The sequence below is a fragment of the Saimiri boliviensis genome, chromosome 2 (genome assembly GCF_048565385.1).
Source record: "Saimiri boliviensis isolate mSaiBol1 chromosome 2, mSaiBol1.pri, whole genome shotgun sequence".
In the NCBI taxonomy this organism is placed as follows: domain Eukaryota; kingdom Metazoa; phylum Chordata; class Mammalia; order Primates; family Cebidae; genus Saimiri; species Saimiri boliviensis.
This window is the reverse complement of record NC_133450.1, coordinates 58,410,869-58,426,544: the sequence shown is the minus strand read 5'-3', so window position 1 is coordinate 58,426,544 and position 15,676 is coordinate 58,410,869. Positions and strand designations below refer to the sequence as shown.

At 33.9% G+C, this 15,676-nt stretch overlaps 1 protein-coding gene across 12 annotated transcripts in view; it reads left to right on the top strand.

The window, feature by feature from the left end:
• RALGAPA1 (Ral GTPase activating protein catalytic subunit alpha 1) overlaps positions 1 to 15,676 on the top strand; it is a 282,216-nt gene that overhangs the window by 255,650 nt on the left and 10,890 nt on the right. Inside the window, exons 39-40 of one of the 12 annotated variants that reach the window (XM_074393368.1) lie at positions 10,174 to 10,284; positions 10,383 to 15,670. The exons of 9 other annotated variants lie outside the window; for them this stretch is intronic. In XM_074393368.1, coding sequence (XP_074249469.1) covers positions 10,174 to 10,242 — 69 coding nt within the window. In that variant the 3' untranslated portion in view covers positions 10,243 to 10,284; positions 10,383 to 15,670. Of the gene's footprint in view, positions 1 to 10,173; positions 15,671 to 15,676 lie in introns of those variants that run through there. 2 more of the 12 variants (XR_012516229.1, XM_074393367.1) reach the window with 2 other exon arrangements.

Below are 15,676 nucleotides of genomic sequence, written 5' to 3'. Positions count from 1 at the left end.
TATCCCTATTACAAATTATAATTTGAGAAAAGTACATATATCATAAATGTACTATGTAATGATTATTACAGTTTAATCATCAACAAGTCAAGAAATAGAATTGTACTGTTTTACTTCAAAATAGGTATTGATCACTTACACAGTTAGCAAAGATTTTGAGAGTGATGCAAAGACAAATCAGATAGTAATCCTATCCTCATATGCTTATAATTTAACAAGGAGAGAATAATATATACATTACTAATTATAATAGAAGATTAAGTAAAAATGACCTAGTAGGGTTATAGATAAAAATGCTGTAAGAGTTCCAAGGAAGAAGAAATTACTTTGGAGTCAGATAAGAAAAGAATGTTTAGAAAATTTGGGCCTCAAAAGGTGAGCTTTGAATAGATGGAATGCAACATGTCTATTATAATTCTTGTAGTTTATAGTCTTCAGGCTTTGTATGTATGCATATATGTATATTATGTAAGTATAATCTTAAATATGCAGTATGGGGGATATTATATAATTAAATGGCATTTTAAAAGAACACTTTATTCCTAGATTTAGAATATTCTTTCCTGCCACAACTAGCATTATTTGATTTCTTCTAATCTGTTTAGATTTGACTTTTTCTTAAATACCAGAATTGGATTTCTATTTAACTTGATCAGGCAGATTACCAGAAGTCAATTATTATTCTTCAATTAGTCACAGTTTGTTATCCCTCAAGTTCTACTACTCAAATGTGCAGTACCTGTTGCAAAAGTAGGAAAACCAAAACTAAGTGGAATAGAATTGATTGGTTCTACTAATGCAGTTGCCTTTCATTATGATAAAACATTATAAAACCTCTTAGGGGAGTCTGGCAATATTGTTGCCATTTTACGTTAGAAGAAAATGAGCTTATTGAGAAACTATATAATTTTATATATCCAGTCTTTTGTAGTTTATTTTCTTAGAAGATAACATCAATAAGTAAGGGTTATCCTTAATTTCACGTGTAAAAAGAGGATAATAGTACCAAATTCAGGATGTTTAAGGATTAAGTGAAATTATCCACATGAAGCACTAAGTAACCTGTCTGTCATGTAGCAAGAGCTCAGAAAATGGTAGTTACATGGGAGTTAATGATGCTGTCATTATTATTGTCTGTGTCGACACTTGGGATATTCTTCTAAAATGCAAACCTAAGTACAGACAGTCCCCAATTTAGGATGGTTCAGCTTTATGATGGTACAAAAGCAGTATTTGGTAGAACTCGTACTTAAAATTTTGAATTTTGATTCAAACATTTTTACAATAACTTTATTTAAAAATAGGCTTTGGGCTGGGCATGGTGGCTCACACCTGTAATCCCAGCACTTCAGGAGGCTGAGGCAGGCCGATCAGCTGAGGTCAGGAGTTCGAGACCAGCCATACCAACACGGTGAAACCCCATCTCAACTCAAAATACAAAAATTAGCCGGACATGGTGGCGCATGCCTGTAATCCCAGCTACTTGGGAGATTGAGGCAGGAGAATTGCTTGAACCTGGGAGGCGGAGGTTGCACTGAGCCAAGATAACACCATTGCACTCAAGCCTGGGCAACAAGAGTGACACTTCATCTCAAAAAAAAAAAATAGGCTTTACGTTAGATGAGTTTGCCCAAATGTAGGCTAATGTAAGTGTTCCAAGCACATTTAAAGTAGGATATAAGGTTATATCCCTATAACTAGGATATGTTATACTGTTCAGTAAGTTAGGTGTATTAAATAAATTTTTGATTTATAATGAGTATTTTGGGATGTAACCCAATCGTAAGTCAAGAAGCATCTGTATACTAAAAGACTTATGATGGAACTTAATTGCTTATTGAAACAAGTCTAAATTTTTTGATGACCTGGAAGCAATTATTTTTATTTTACCACCCCCCCAGCCTTATATTTCTCACTGTAGTTTTGTGAGATATACCTGTACTTCTCCCCAGCTCCATCTCCCATCTTTACCCTCATCTCCTACCACACTGACGCCCAGGGCAAACTATGTGTCCAGCTAAGTCATATTCATTATTCCTGAATGCCCTTCTTTTTCAGTCCCATGTTGTTACCCCAATAACGCCCATCTCTACTTTTTTCCACCTAACATACTCATTATTCTTAGCCCAAATACCCTTTGTTTAAGAAAAAAAAGAAAACCTCCTTTGCTATGCAAAACTGTTGTTCACACTGCCTCAAAACATTTTATTATAGCGCTTAACTGTGTATGTACATATTAGCAAGTCTTACTTACCCTCCTTGTTTCAGTAACTTCCAGCGCAGTGCCTAGTCTGTGGTAGATGGCTAGTAAATTATTTTAAGTATCTATGCTTTTGAAGTTTATATTTATTATCATGAATTTTTTTAAGAATGGAAAACCCCCAAATATTTTTTTGTAGTTAGTAATTTATACTTTGTGATTTGTATTAGAATAGGCTACAAGTCTTAAGAGTTGGCTGGGTAGGTAAGAAAAAACCTAGGATCAGTGAAAATTGCCTCTGATACATGAATAAGCCAGACTAGCACACACACAAAGGTTTTTTTTATTTTGACTGCTTAATCAGTAGTATATTTTTTATTAGAGGCCATTACTGAAGATAATTTTTAGGTATCATTAATGAAGGTTTTCACTTCATTTGGGGTTGGGAGATATCTTAGGGAGAAAAATGAGCTAAGACACCTCTGACTTGATGGCAATGACAGATGGCATGGGGAGGATACATCTTGGTGTCCCCTGCAAGAAGGAGGCAGCTTGAGGCTGAGCCCTGAAGGCTGACACTTCTTGCTGTAAGGCAAGGAAAGTGGTAGCAACAGGAGAGCAATAGGGGGCAGCAGTGGGAGTCTAGATGCTGATAAGGTTTCCAATTTTGCTGCTTCAACATTTATACCAACTACATTAGTGATTCTCTTAGGAGCTCTCAAAATTTTGTGCCATTTATTCTTCATGCTTTCTATGAAGTTCTTAAATATTGTGGACAAATTTATTAGTTTGTTAAATCAAATTGATTAGTTGTTAAATCAACTAAGATCTATAGTTTATGGTCATTCATTCTCTTCAAAAGAAGAGAAGATAGTTCTTCAAATAAAATGTCTCATCAGCTAAGTGATCCAGGTTTTGTGGTCTTTGAAATGCTCACAGCCATTGTGCCACTGGTATTAACCATTGCAGTAAGATCTCTAAGAGCAAACATTCTTCTTTACCTAACCATCTGCTCTGTAATTAGAGGATTAAAATCTCCTGTATTCAGCCAGCCATGTGGCTCACACCTGTAATACCAGCACTTTGGGACCTCAAGGCGAGCAGATCACTTGAGGCCAGGAGTTCAAGACAAGCCTAGCCTACATAGTGAAACCCCATCTCTATTAAAAATACAAAAAATTAGCCAGGCATAATGGCCTACCCGCTATAATCCCAGCTACTTAGGAGGTTTGAGTCATGAGAATTGCTTGAACCCAGAGGTGGAGGTTGCAGTGAGCCCAGATTGAGCGACTGCACTTCAGCCTGGGCAGCAGAGTAAGAGTCTGTCTCCAAAAAAAAATAAGTAAATAAAATACTTTTGTATTAAAGACACGCATTACAATTTTACAATTAAAGAATTTTTTGCTGTGCTTAAACATCTTCTTGGCCTGGATTTTGCTGCCAAGCCTTGTAGTCTTTGTAGTCTGTGTATATAGAGTAATTATTTAAACAGGGGCCCCATAGATGTGACACACTTCTACAATGACTCTAATATGTTTTTTATTATGTCAGTTTTAATTTGTTTAGCTATTCTTTTCAGAAAATGGCAGTATATGCCTGTTGATGATGATACTGTATTTCAAAGGTACTACATATCTTTAAAGATGGTAGTTTTGGTCTAGCAAATCTATGTCATTTCAAAAAGCAATAAATGTGAATCTCTGATGTGTGACAACTTTGTGATAATAATAAAAAAAGTTTACTCTGTATGAAATAGCCTTGTATCTTAATGTTCTCTAGAGACAGTCTTTAAGGTTTTACTACTATTGACCAATAGTTACAGTTCAACTATGAGAGCTCACAAAAAATGACTTTAATACATGGCCAGTTTGTACTTCTGTTAACATTGTTTTAATTGTAGAGATATTTTCAATTTTCATCTTCTACCAAGAACTTAATGCACTAATGATAAACTTAAGCAGTTTAGGATCATTCATTTATTGGAGCATACAGTCTGGGGCCAGATGGAAAGAGAGCTTCATGAATGTATGAATGCAGTGCACTCTTACCAGAGTTCAGCAATAGTGATATATACCAGAAAGATAGTAAAAGTGATTAATTTTAAGTGGGAGAGGCTAGTAGGGTGAGAGGATGCATATTAGAGGAATGCATCATGGAAGAATTCTACTAATACTTCAAAGACACATGGGACTTTTCCAGGCAGACATGGTCAGGGAAGAGTTTTCTAGGGGTAAGAAGTGGCCATGGAGGCATAAAAGTATGAAATAGTCAATAAATAAAAGGAGTTCAGTACTACTGGATGATATAAAAGGAAGAGTAGTGACAGATAAAGATCAAGAAATAGGTCAAAACCAGATAATGTAGTCAAACAGAAAGAAAATCAACATAAATGTGGTTTTCTAATGCTATTGATGATGTTATGGCAGCCAGTGTCTAAGGTAACAATTCCTTCTGCTTTTATGTGTTTTTTACTTTTTCACTAGCAGAACAGTTACAGTTTGAATTTCTTATTTTTCATTTTCTAGCAAAGACTTTCCAAAATTTTTATTGATCATTATTTTCATAAAGTCTTTATGATAATTAGTTAAGCAATAATTGCCAGTGTTACTTTTCTTTTTTTTTTTTTTTTTTTTTTTTGAGACTAAGTTTCGCTCTTGTTACCCAGGCTGGAGTGCAATGGCGCGATCCCGGCTCACCGCAACCTCCGCCTCCTGGGTTCAGGCAATTCTCCTGCCTCAGCCTCCTGAGTAGCTGGGATTACAGGCACGAGCCACCATGCCCAGCTAATTTTTTGTATTTTTAGTAGAGACGGGGTTTCACCATGTTGACCAGGATGGTTTCGATCTCTCGACCTTGTGATCCACCCTCCTCGGCCTCCCAAAGTGCTGGGATTACAGGCTTGAGCCACCGCGCCCGGCTGCCAGTGTTACTTTTCTTAATGAGACTAAAAAGGTCTCTAAATATTTGGTAATATTTATACATATGTATCATTTTTTAAAGAGCAACTGAGATTTTCATATTTCTTATGATAGACTCATGATAGACTTCATTTCTTGTACAACAATCCTTTAAACTTTACCTATACTTTTATACAATTATTGTGTTTACACATTATTACAGTTTTACATGTTATTGATGAATAAAATACTTTTGTCCTAGTCTTATAATACATTAGCTTCATGGCAACAACAACAACAAAATACCAAAAGAAAGCATTACCACCATCTTCTCTGTTTTGTCAGATTTAGATGCCAGTCTGGACAGGTGGGTCATATCACAGTGCAGAAGAACTAGAACTCATCAGGGCATGGACAAACTGCAGTATTCCCTAAAAACAACCAAACTTGAAGTTTGCTTCTATCTTTATCAACTCCTCACCTATGCTGGAATAGGGATTTTTTTTTTCTGTATTAAAACCCTATGATGTTGCAGTTAGTAATGATCCTGCACTGCTCTACTCACATTATTGTTCACCACACCTACTACATAATGTACTAGTTTTATTGTAGTCCTTGTTTAAATATGAAAACAACTGTAGATTCAGATGCTGTTTGGGGATTTCAAAGAGCAAAGAAAAAAGGATATAAAGCTGAAATTGGTCTTTAAACATGTTTGCCATAGGAATTGAAGTGCTTTTCATTCATTCTTTTCATTGACTAAACATAGGCCTTTTGATATTAAATTTTTAATAACAATGAAATTAAAATTAAACTATGGGTCACTAATCTATCCATTTTCTTCTAACTGCTGTTTCTCTCAAACACTAGAATACTGCCTATTTAAATCTTAACTTTTGCTTGCCAAACCACTGTTACCGTCCATCTGTTCATGCCAATTGTAAAGAAGGTTCAGTTTTTAGTGAAGCTTTGCATTTCACATAAGGTATGTGAAGTGAAATTTCACAAGGGACATGATGGATCCTGATTCTTAGTGATAAACCTTTGGGGCCATCAGGGTTGGCATATGGTCCAGTATGATATGAAGGCTTGGGTTCCCTGGCTTCACTTCTTTGGCGTGAAGCTGATAAAACCTGGCTCTTGAGTATTATTTCACTGGACACCAATCATGGGCAGCAGGAACTGCCCATTTAACTCTCTGTGGGAAGGAAGCCCAGAGAGCATTCACAATGGTACCATTGTCGAGTTGCAAACTGCTCTGAACAGCTTGACAGCACTGGGGAGGAGGGGAAGGGGTTGCTTTACTAATTGCTGTTCAGAAGAGAAGAAGCAAAAATAGCTGTTGCAGAACTGATGTTTCTACATTTACTTACTCTCTTGATAAGAATGTTGACTTTTATTTAGCACATAGCTGCTATCAAAAAAGAAAGTAAATGAATGTATTTAAGCAGCCACCTGTAGTAATTCCTTGTTAACATGCCATTATATATTTTTAGCCCATCAGATTATTGCAGAGCAAAAGTCAGTTTTGCCTTATGATTTATTAGATGAAAATAAGGAATTTTTTATTTTCATAAGTATATAACTGAGGTGAAGTGGATAAAATTACCACAATTCATATGTCAGATAAGGTTGTAAATTTGGTTTAGTTTACACTTTGCTTTTTAGGATTCCCGAATGCCATCTGAATACATATAAACGATATTAGTATAGAAATGTAAATTAACTTTCTACATAGCACAAGTACTAAAATAATCCACTAAAGATAAATTAGTCAGCACATCTTAAGGTTAAATGCCAGATTTATTATTTGAGTAGCTCATAACTATTTCAGTCATGTATGATTATCTCACTCATTGAATTCCCTCTGGTTGGATTTTTTTTTTAATGTGAGGGTTGTTTCCTCTTTTATGAAATATTGTGTGCCCCGATGTTTATATAAACACTCCTCTTGACCTTTCTGTTTTCTTCTAGTCAGCTTTGTCAGTAAGCAGTTGGGTAGTTCTGTTGCAAAAAAAACAATGATCTACAATCTGAAAAAAAAAATTAGTGCTTATTTTAGGACTCCAGGGATTCTGACCCCATAGATGATTCTTTTTTTCTTTCGGCTGAAATGAAGTTGACTAAATTATATTGCAGTAACAATAATTTATGTAGCATGTTCTTAAATAGGATAAGGAAGAGATATTTTAAGAAAACTTTTAAATCGGTAAAGTTTTGTAACAGGATGCTCTTGCTAGATTTGGGGAAGTTCAAGTGCATGTTTTGTGAAATTAGAAAATCTGTAAAATTTACTAGTATTTCATATCCTGTGTTCTCTTAAGTAATTTTAGTAAATGGGCACCAGTGCAGTATTTCAAAAACAGTAATTCATTGAATGCCCATTCTTCCTTTTACTGCAGAATAGATTATATTTAAGTCAAGATTAATGGATAGATTTTGATGTTAAAGTCCAGTGTCTAAGCCTGTCATTCCCTGGGGGCATATAGTGCATTAGTTTAAGCCAGTGTACTGCTTATCATAGATTCTATGACACTGTCTTAAATGACAGTTTACTGTACTTTGTTTCTACTTACTATGATAATGAAATCACTTTTTTTGTATTCCCAATAATTATAGCACTTAAACAAAAATCTTAATTAAATTAGTGCACATTTAGGTAGAGATAACACTTAAGTAATTGTACACTGTAAAATTTCACTTGTTTGGTTTTTGTTTTGTTTTTGTTTTTTTCCTTTTTGCAGTCTTCTGACAGGGTCCAAGTTTAGTATTTTGCTCAAATACTTTTGTTTCTTCAGCTTTAATGTGCTAAAAATTGTGTTCTCAAAAAGAACGACACACAAGATTGTTTCTAGTATCCTCCCAATGTTTTTTAAAACTCTTTTTAAACTCTTAAACTAATAGTAGTGATTTTCAAGCAGTTCTCTGTTGACTTTGAAAGTCTCATTATTACTAAATTAATGATAATGTTTTCAAGTAGATCCTTCCAAGAATGAGAGTACATTATAATTTCACTAAATTTGAAATCCAGATAACCTAGTGTTTCTGTTTTGCTTCATAAAACTTTCATGAAAATAGAATATACACACACACACACACACACACACACACATACAAATATTAGATAATCATATTAGTGCTTTTTGAAACCCACCAGTGATTATTGGATTATTAAATCAGGAAGGATTTTCAGAGCCTTTAGGTAGGTTTAAATTTTTAAGCCTATTTATTTAAGGTTAATCTTTTTAAATGTATTTACACAAACTTTGGTGGAATTGGGCTTATCAACTTTTTACTTAATGTTTTCATTTAGTAATGGACTGATTTATGAGCAATTACATGTGGTCCAAATTTTATTCAACTCCAGCTTTCAATTTCTGTATCCTCACACTGCCTTAGCACCTGTTATGGATTTTGAGTCATCTGGCAGCCCATGGGACTTAGATAAAGAAGTACCAGGTGTCCTGCCTGTCTCCTAATTGAGACGCAGTGAAAACAATATAGACTTGGCAATATGGTTAAAAGGATGGATTAAAGCCCAGCTTTGTCTGCTCTGACAAATCACAGCTTTTCCTTCATGGTGTGTAGATAGTATCAACCACTGAAGAATTTCATGAATATAAGGCATCATAAAAATCGACAATAATTTGTCATAACCTGTTGCAGACTTTCAGAAGAATTTTTATTAACATAGTGTAAATAAGCAATATTAATAACAAGATTCATGCTATTTGTTTAGGGGAATTTTATTTTTTACTACATATGAACTAGACTGCATGTTTTTGGAAGAAGTTAGTTACAGTAGGAAAGATGGAATATCCTTCCCTCTGCCAGATCTTAATTTATCAGATCTTGCTTTATAAGGTAAGCTGTAGAGTTTGCTTTCATCTTATAAATGAACAATGTCTATTAGTCCATGAGACACCAACTATCCTGTGTATTTCAGAAAACATGGTACTTTACTACTGATAATAACCATGAGATCCTTGAGATGTACTTGCAAAGTATGTCTACCTATATGCTATGTCTCAATAAAATTCTTATTTTTCATTCTTTTTTCAAGACCCTATGTAATGATATTGCCTCAGAATATTTAAAGATATTTCAAGGCCTTTTAAACTGAACTGCCAAATGTGGTTTGTTTTCTCATTTTTATTTTAGAACATGCAAGGGGTTTTACTGTAGTATAGTCACTAAAGTATAGTAAATTACAGTAAATATTTAATATATAAACAAACATCTTTCAAAAATTGCCAGTCTTGGAATTTAAGCTAATATTCATTATTTTGAGATAACTAAAAGGCCTTTGCTTTTTTACCACACAACACCCAAGTCATTGAGATTGGACGTAGAGAGAGCATTGGATATTAATTAAAAGACCAAGATTTTAGTCCCAGCTCTATCTGTCAGCAGCTTTGTTTATCCAAGCAAATCTTTGTCCTCTCTATTCAGGCTAGCCTTATTGCTGCCTATAAACATTAGTAAAATAAACTAATTTTACTAAGTTTCCTGAAAGCAATGTTGATGGGTGTATCCTTCCTTTAGTTCAGATTGTCCTAAATATTCTCAATAAATGATGCCATGTCTTGGAATAACCTCTTTTAAGATGGCCTTTTCAAAAACCTAAATATAACATTTTTCAAATATTATTTTTCAAGAGTATTATTACTTCTATTCTTATGATATACAGAGCAGTTTTGGAAATCTGCCTAAAATGATTTGAAATTACCCATCATTTAATTTTCCCTATAGAGATTTTCTCATTCTTCCCTTTTTTCCCTTCTCTATAAATGGCCACTTAAGCAAATAGAATTTGTTTGACTAAATTCATTGTCTCATACCATTGTAGAATTTATAAAAAAATTTTAAACTTTTAAGAAATTATCACAACCAATGGGGGAAATGTTTAATTCAATGCTAAATTATGAGTTATATTGCATAAAGAAAAAAATCTTTCTTTAAGATTATGAGGATTTATAAAAGTAATTATCAGTTTTCTTTTTCTTTTCTCTTAATGTAATACTTTACATATTTATATATTGTACTTTAGTCACTTTTTTGTTTGTTTGTTTACAGAGAGGGCCAGCAAGATCGAAGGGCACAGTAGAACAAAAATTTTTCTCACAAGGAAGATTCAAACTCTAAATCCAGTCCTAGGAAAGTTTCAACTACATTTGCCCCAAAAAGGTTTGCCTTTATGGAACCATATTGGGATTAGAGGAAAGGGGTGCCAGTGTGACAGACACCTCCTAATCTATCAAACAAACTTTATTCACTCCTTCTAGAAGTTGTAAGCAAGTCATTGAATACTACTGTGCCCTGTGTTGGGTGCTGAAGACGTAAAGACAAGAAGACATGGTCTCTGTCCCCATGGCATTAGTCTCATCACTAGTCTGTAAACCACAAAATGGACAATTAAAATTTCAATAACGTAAGTAGAATGCCTGGATTACTAGTCTCTAAAGTGAAGTAGTAGCATTGAAGGACCACCAAATCTGCCCCCAAGAATCAGGGACAAAACTGTTTCTTAAGAAAGTGTACTTAGTGGAAGAACAAGCCTAAGGAAAGAGGCTCTCTAAAGGGGGCCTGGGAGGTGGGTGATTTGCAGCAATCTTCAAGATGTGTGATGTGGAAACTTACCATAGCCAGTTTCAGGCTACCAACCTTACAAACTTTATAAGTATTGAATAACTGACTCTGATCTGCTCAACTTAAGTAGTACTTAGATTTCAGCTACTTAAGTTACATCTCAATTACTACTTAAATTGTACTCTCAAAAAAAATTTTTTTAAATCAGTAGGCAACATTTCTCAGTAATTATTGGAATGCTTCCTCCTCCTATGATTACTATTCTTGGAATCTTGTCTAGAGAAAGGAGGTAAAATTCCTAAGTGCTAAAACTGCAAAGAAGCTATAGAAATGTATGAGTGTAGGGAAGTGCTTACTAAATTAGGAATTTCAGAATGGGCCTTAAATCCCTGAGACTAGGCCATTGAGCACATATATAAACACTTTATACTTGCCTTTATTTTAAAAGGAATCAATTTTTTTTTCTTGTTAAGGAAATACAACATGAAACCTGAACTTAAGAGGAAAATAAACAATTATGCAAATCTTCAATATCTGCTTACAATTTGTAATTTTTATAATTTCTTTTGTGAAAATTATACTTTGTATTAATTCTTATGTGTAACATGTGTATACACATATATACACACACACATTTCCATTTCTTTCAGACTAGTCACAAATTACATTTGAACTAAATGCTTCTACAACCTACTGGTTGTCCCGTGGAATTGCAAAACTGAAAGCTTCCCCTTTTCTAACAGTACAAGCAGTTCAGAATTACCAGATTAATAAAATTATTGTGGAGAACGAAAAGCATTGCTTCTTTAAAACCAGATCTGCTTTTATATATTCTTCTATATGCTAATAAAGTTGATACTACATAATGTTCTGCAGTATCTTTTGTCTTTTTCCCCATGAGAAATCAGTTTCTTTGCATCAGAATAAGTCAAAACCCTCTGTACATGTAACAAGGAATATTAGTGGTATTATCTTTTTTTTTTTATTAGTGGTATTATCAAAGAGTTCTTGCACATGAGTACAGGTATATTTCTTAAACTGACATCAAAAATTTTCCTCCTAGAGACATCACCTGCTATATACAAATATGTGGGCCAAAGGCCAAAATAAACTTTTCAAGACAGATGTAGGGACACTTTCGATTTATCCTGTATTTGTAACCTTTAGCTTCAGCACCCTATGAAGTGAGTAGGTGATGGTATCCCCATTTAACATACAGATAAATTATGGCACAGAAAATTTATGCTTATCTTTCTGGGATCAGTCTGAAATTGAACCAGTTTCTTAACAACTGATCTTGAAGTTTAAAATCAAAAGTAGTAACTTTTAAAATATGTAATGATGTTAACTTAATGAAGTACGTATTAGATTTAAACTGTTCTTTATGCTATCGATGTTTTGTTCCCTTATTTTTAGAATAATAATATTCCTACCCCTCCCCACCCACCTCCCGTCCCCATTTTCCTTTTGTAGAATGCGGAAGGAGGATTAATGGATAATTATATTGCTGTGATTGCAGCACCTGTGTGTTATTATTTTTTTTTTTTTTGATTGGCTAGTTCTGTATTAAAGATTCCTACCAGTTAAAAGTCTCCCTCATCCAATAGTTTTTATTAGCTAATTTTGGCTTGAGTTGTTTTACAATCTAAATCTGCTTACCTCAACTTAGATTTGTACTTTAGATTTTTGTTGTGAATTTTTTTTGTTAGTGTACCTTCACCTTTTTTATCATCCTTCCTATTTCAGTTTTTTAATTTCAATGCCAATGGCAACATGCACTCACCGTATAAAACTATAGCTTGAGTTGTCCTATTGTTGCCAGCTGTGGAGTTTGTGTGCCACTCAATGTATATGTACTAATAACTCTTCCCTAGAGAGATGTCTCTTATGGAATAAGTGTCTAAGCTATTATAAGGAGATATGGAAATTAACTGCTTTGGATGATTACAATTGCAGATTCTAAAGCACTGTTTGGAACTTTAATGATTTCACTCACAAAAAGCACCTCTTTGTGGACTCAAGGCTATGGTTTAAGTGCTTAGAGTTTATTATATTTCCTTCATACATGTTTTCTGAAATAAAAAAAAGAAAATATGTAAGTCCTGTGGACTGAGTTGGCTTGTTTTCATGTTATTTATTTATTTGGCTGCATCAAACTGGGAAACTTACAAAGATCATTTAGCTTTTAGAAGTTGAGTTACCTTAGATATGATTATTTTACCAAGCTAACAGTGTTTCCTGAAGGTGGCCCCCAAAAAGAAAACTTACCTAATAAGTGATGAGCACTGTAGTTTTTTCATTTAAATTCAACCATTAATGATTGCTTCCCTTCACTCTGCCACCTAGACTTGAACTTTAAAAATAATTTAAGAAAGCATTGTTTTCATTAATGAAGATTTAATGTAAATTTATTAAATATGTTTTTATACAAAATGAATATATCTGGATAATTTTAGTTTTGTGCAGCTGTGTATTAGGGTTTTTTCTATTTTATAAGCCTCTTTTTGTATAAGGAAGTAGAATTAATCTGTAAAATGTATTTTATCTAGAATAGATCATCATTTTCTTGCTTTGATGAATTTACTACATTGGAAATATTCTCCCTGCTTTAGGAATATTAACGTTTGCTTTCTTTCTGCCTAATTTTTGTATAAACTCTAAATATAATAAAGTAAAATATTTCATTTATAGACCCTTTGAAAGTAGAACATTTTTAAAAGCAGGTAGGTGTCTCCACCCTACTTTTCATGAAGCGTTTTACCCATTCAAGCAGACTTTTAAAAACAGCTTGTTTTGATAGCAGACTTTTCTCCTGTGGGCCTTCAGCCTTTGCTTCCTGGCAGCACCTTTGGTGCGAAAAGAGAGTGATCAATTGGAAGACTATCAGTGCCAGCATGCATAGAGTGATAAGTTAACACACCACTGGGAATTTCTAGGGCCCACCAAGATACTTCACTTCTAATGTGCTAACAAGCTCATTTTTCTACCTCTTGCCTCTTCAGTTATTTTTTTTCTCAGAAGAGCTTAGAAGTTGAGTGCATCAGGCATAATGAAAAGCTCTGTAGGAGGGAGAAGCAATAACCCCATTTTTCCCTTTTCAGCCAAATAGAAAATTAGTTTCTGGTAATACACAAAGGCCAGTATTTTTTGTACAAGGGGCACTGCTGTGAATCAAAGGACTCTATTAACTGCAGAAAATTCGGCAGCTGTGAATCTCCCCCAATGAAAAAAGTACTTTCCAACAAGTTGTGAGATATGTGGTATTATTTAGATTGTACCATCAGTTTCATCCTCTTCCATTTATAACCATATACTCCTTTTAAAAGTGTGCTATATTACTTGTCTGTGTTAAGACTCAAAAATGTCCATATTATCCTCATGTAAAATCTTTGATGCTGATCATTTTAACATGCATCTTTTCCTGTTGCTTCCCACCTCAGAAGTAAAATTTTTTTTAAGTTCACCCCCAGTGTACAGAATGGAAAGTAATGGCTTGCCAGGAATTGGAATTCAAGGTTATTTTAATATTTGATACATAAGATAAATCATAATATGAAAGCCACTTAGAGATACCACAATCAAAAGATACCACAATCAAAGTCAAGTGCATAATGAATATAGTCTAACCTTTAACTCATACTTTTTTTTTTCCTCTTCTGAGTAAACTCTTGTAAGTGTAACTAACTGGTCATGGTATCTCCCATTGAATTATCATTTAAAATTATCTTCCTCTCAAATTATTTTTTGGGTCTTGTAGGCTTGGTCTGCAATTTCTAGAATTTTACAACTATATAATAATTGACTAATTTTTAAAAAATAAGGAATTTTGAGGGGAAATATTAAAGTGGGCTTTGGAGGGAAATTCAGTGGGCAAAAAAAAGAATCAGTAGACAAATGTTTATTATCCTTATTTAAATATCTTATGTAAAGCCTGTCAACATAGCACACTGAGTACCACAGGGAAACTTTTAAAAGTTTTAAAAGAAAGGTTAACTGATTTCTCAGTTCAGGAACTATACGACATGAAGTCAGCATGTGAGTTTTTCCTGATAATTGTATGTTGCTGCCTGCTGCTCTACATTTTGACAGCCATTTCCATAGTTGCTTTCGTGAACAACAGAAATATTCTCTCCCTTTCTCGCCCTCTCTATGCTAACAGCACAATCAGGCCTGCTAAAACAGGAAGCCTGGAGTGGGTTGTTCAAAAGCAACAACACTTCAAGGTAGTGGTTGCTTGTCAATAATATCAGAGAAGAAAATGTGGTGAAAGGGAACTTCAGTATTTTTCTGTCAGTGTCAGTGCCCTGGAGATGCTTTGTTAGACAGTATTTAGGAGTCCTGTGGACTCTTTGCAAATATTCCTGCTTGTTTCAGTGTTATAATTGACTAGGTATTTTTTTTCCCGGCATACAGATTCAGCTATGTATTTTTCTTAACCGCATGGAGTTATTCGAGGATTACAGCAACAGTAGCCTTCCATTCAAAATGAGAACAATTGTTGAGAAAATGCAGAGATTTTATAAAAATAAGATACGTAGGAATTTTTCATAATAAATCGTTACAAATGAAAAACAGACTTTTGGACATAGTATCTTAAGCAACATTACAATATTTATTGCATGGCTTTTGAGAGTAAATCTGCAGATGGAACCTGATTAACAAGATAAGATGAGGCTAGGCTGATAGAAATTTCAGCCTAGACTCTTGATAGAAATTGAATCCTTTCTCAAACGGTCAAATTCTTTCATTTCATTAGTATTACTGTAATTATTATCTAATAAATGTCTCCCTGTTAAGCTGTCATTTATAGTGGGATCATGAAGAGTAAACTTATGTTAAAAACTGTATTTTTCTCTTTAAAAAGCCATACTGTTAATAATATATAACAATAATTAGTGAATAATTCTATTTATTAAGAAGTAATAGCTTAGCAATCATAGCAGTCCTTTTTGATAAGATTTTTTTTTCCAATATAAGCTGCATTTAAGTT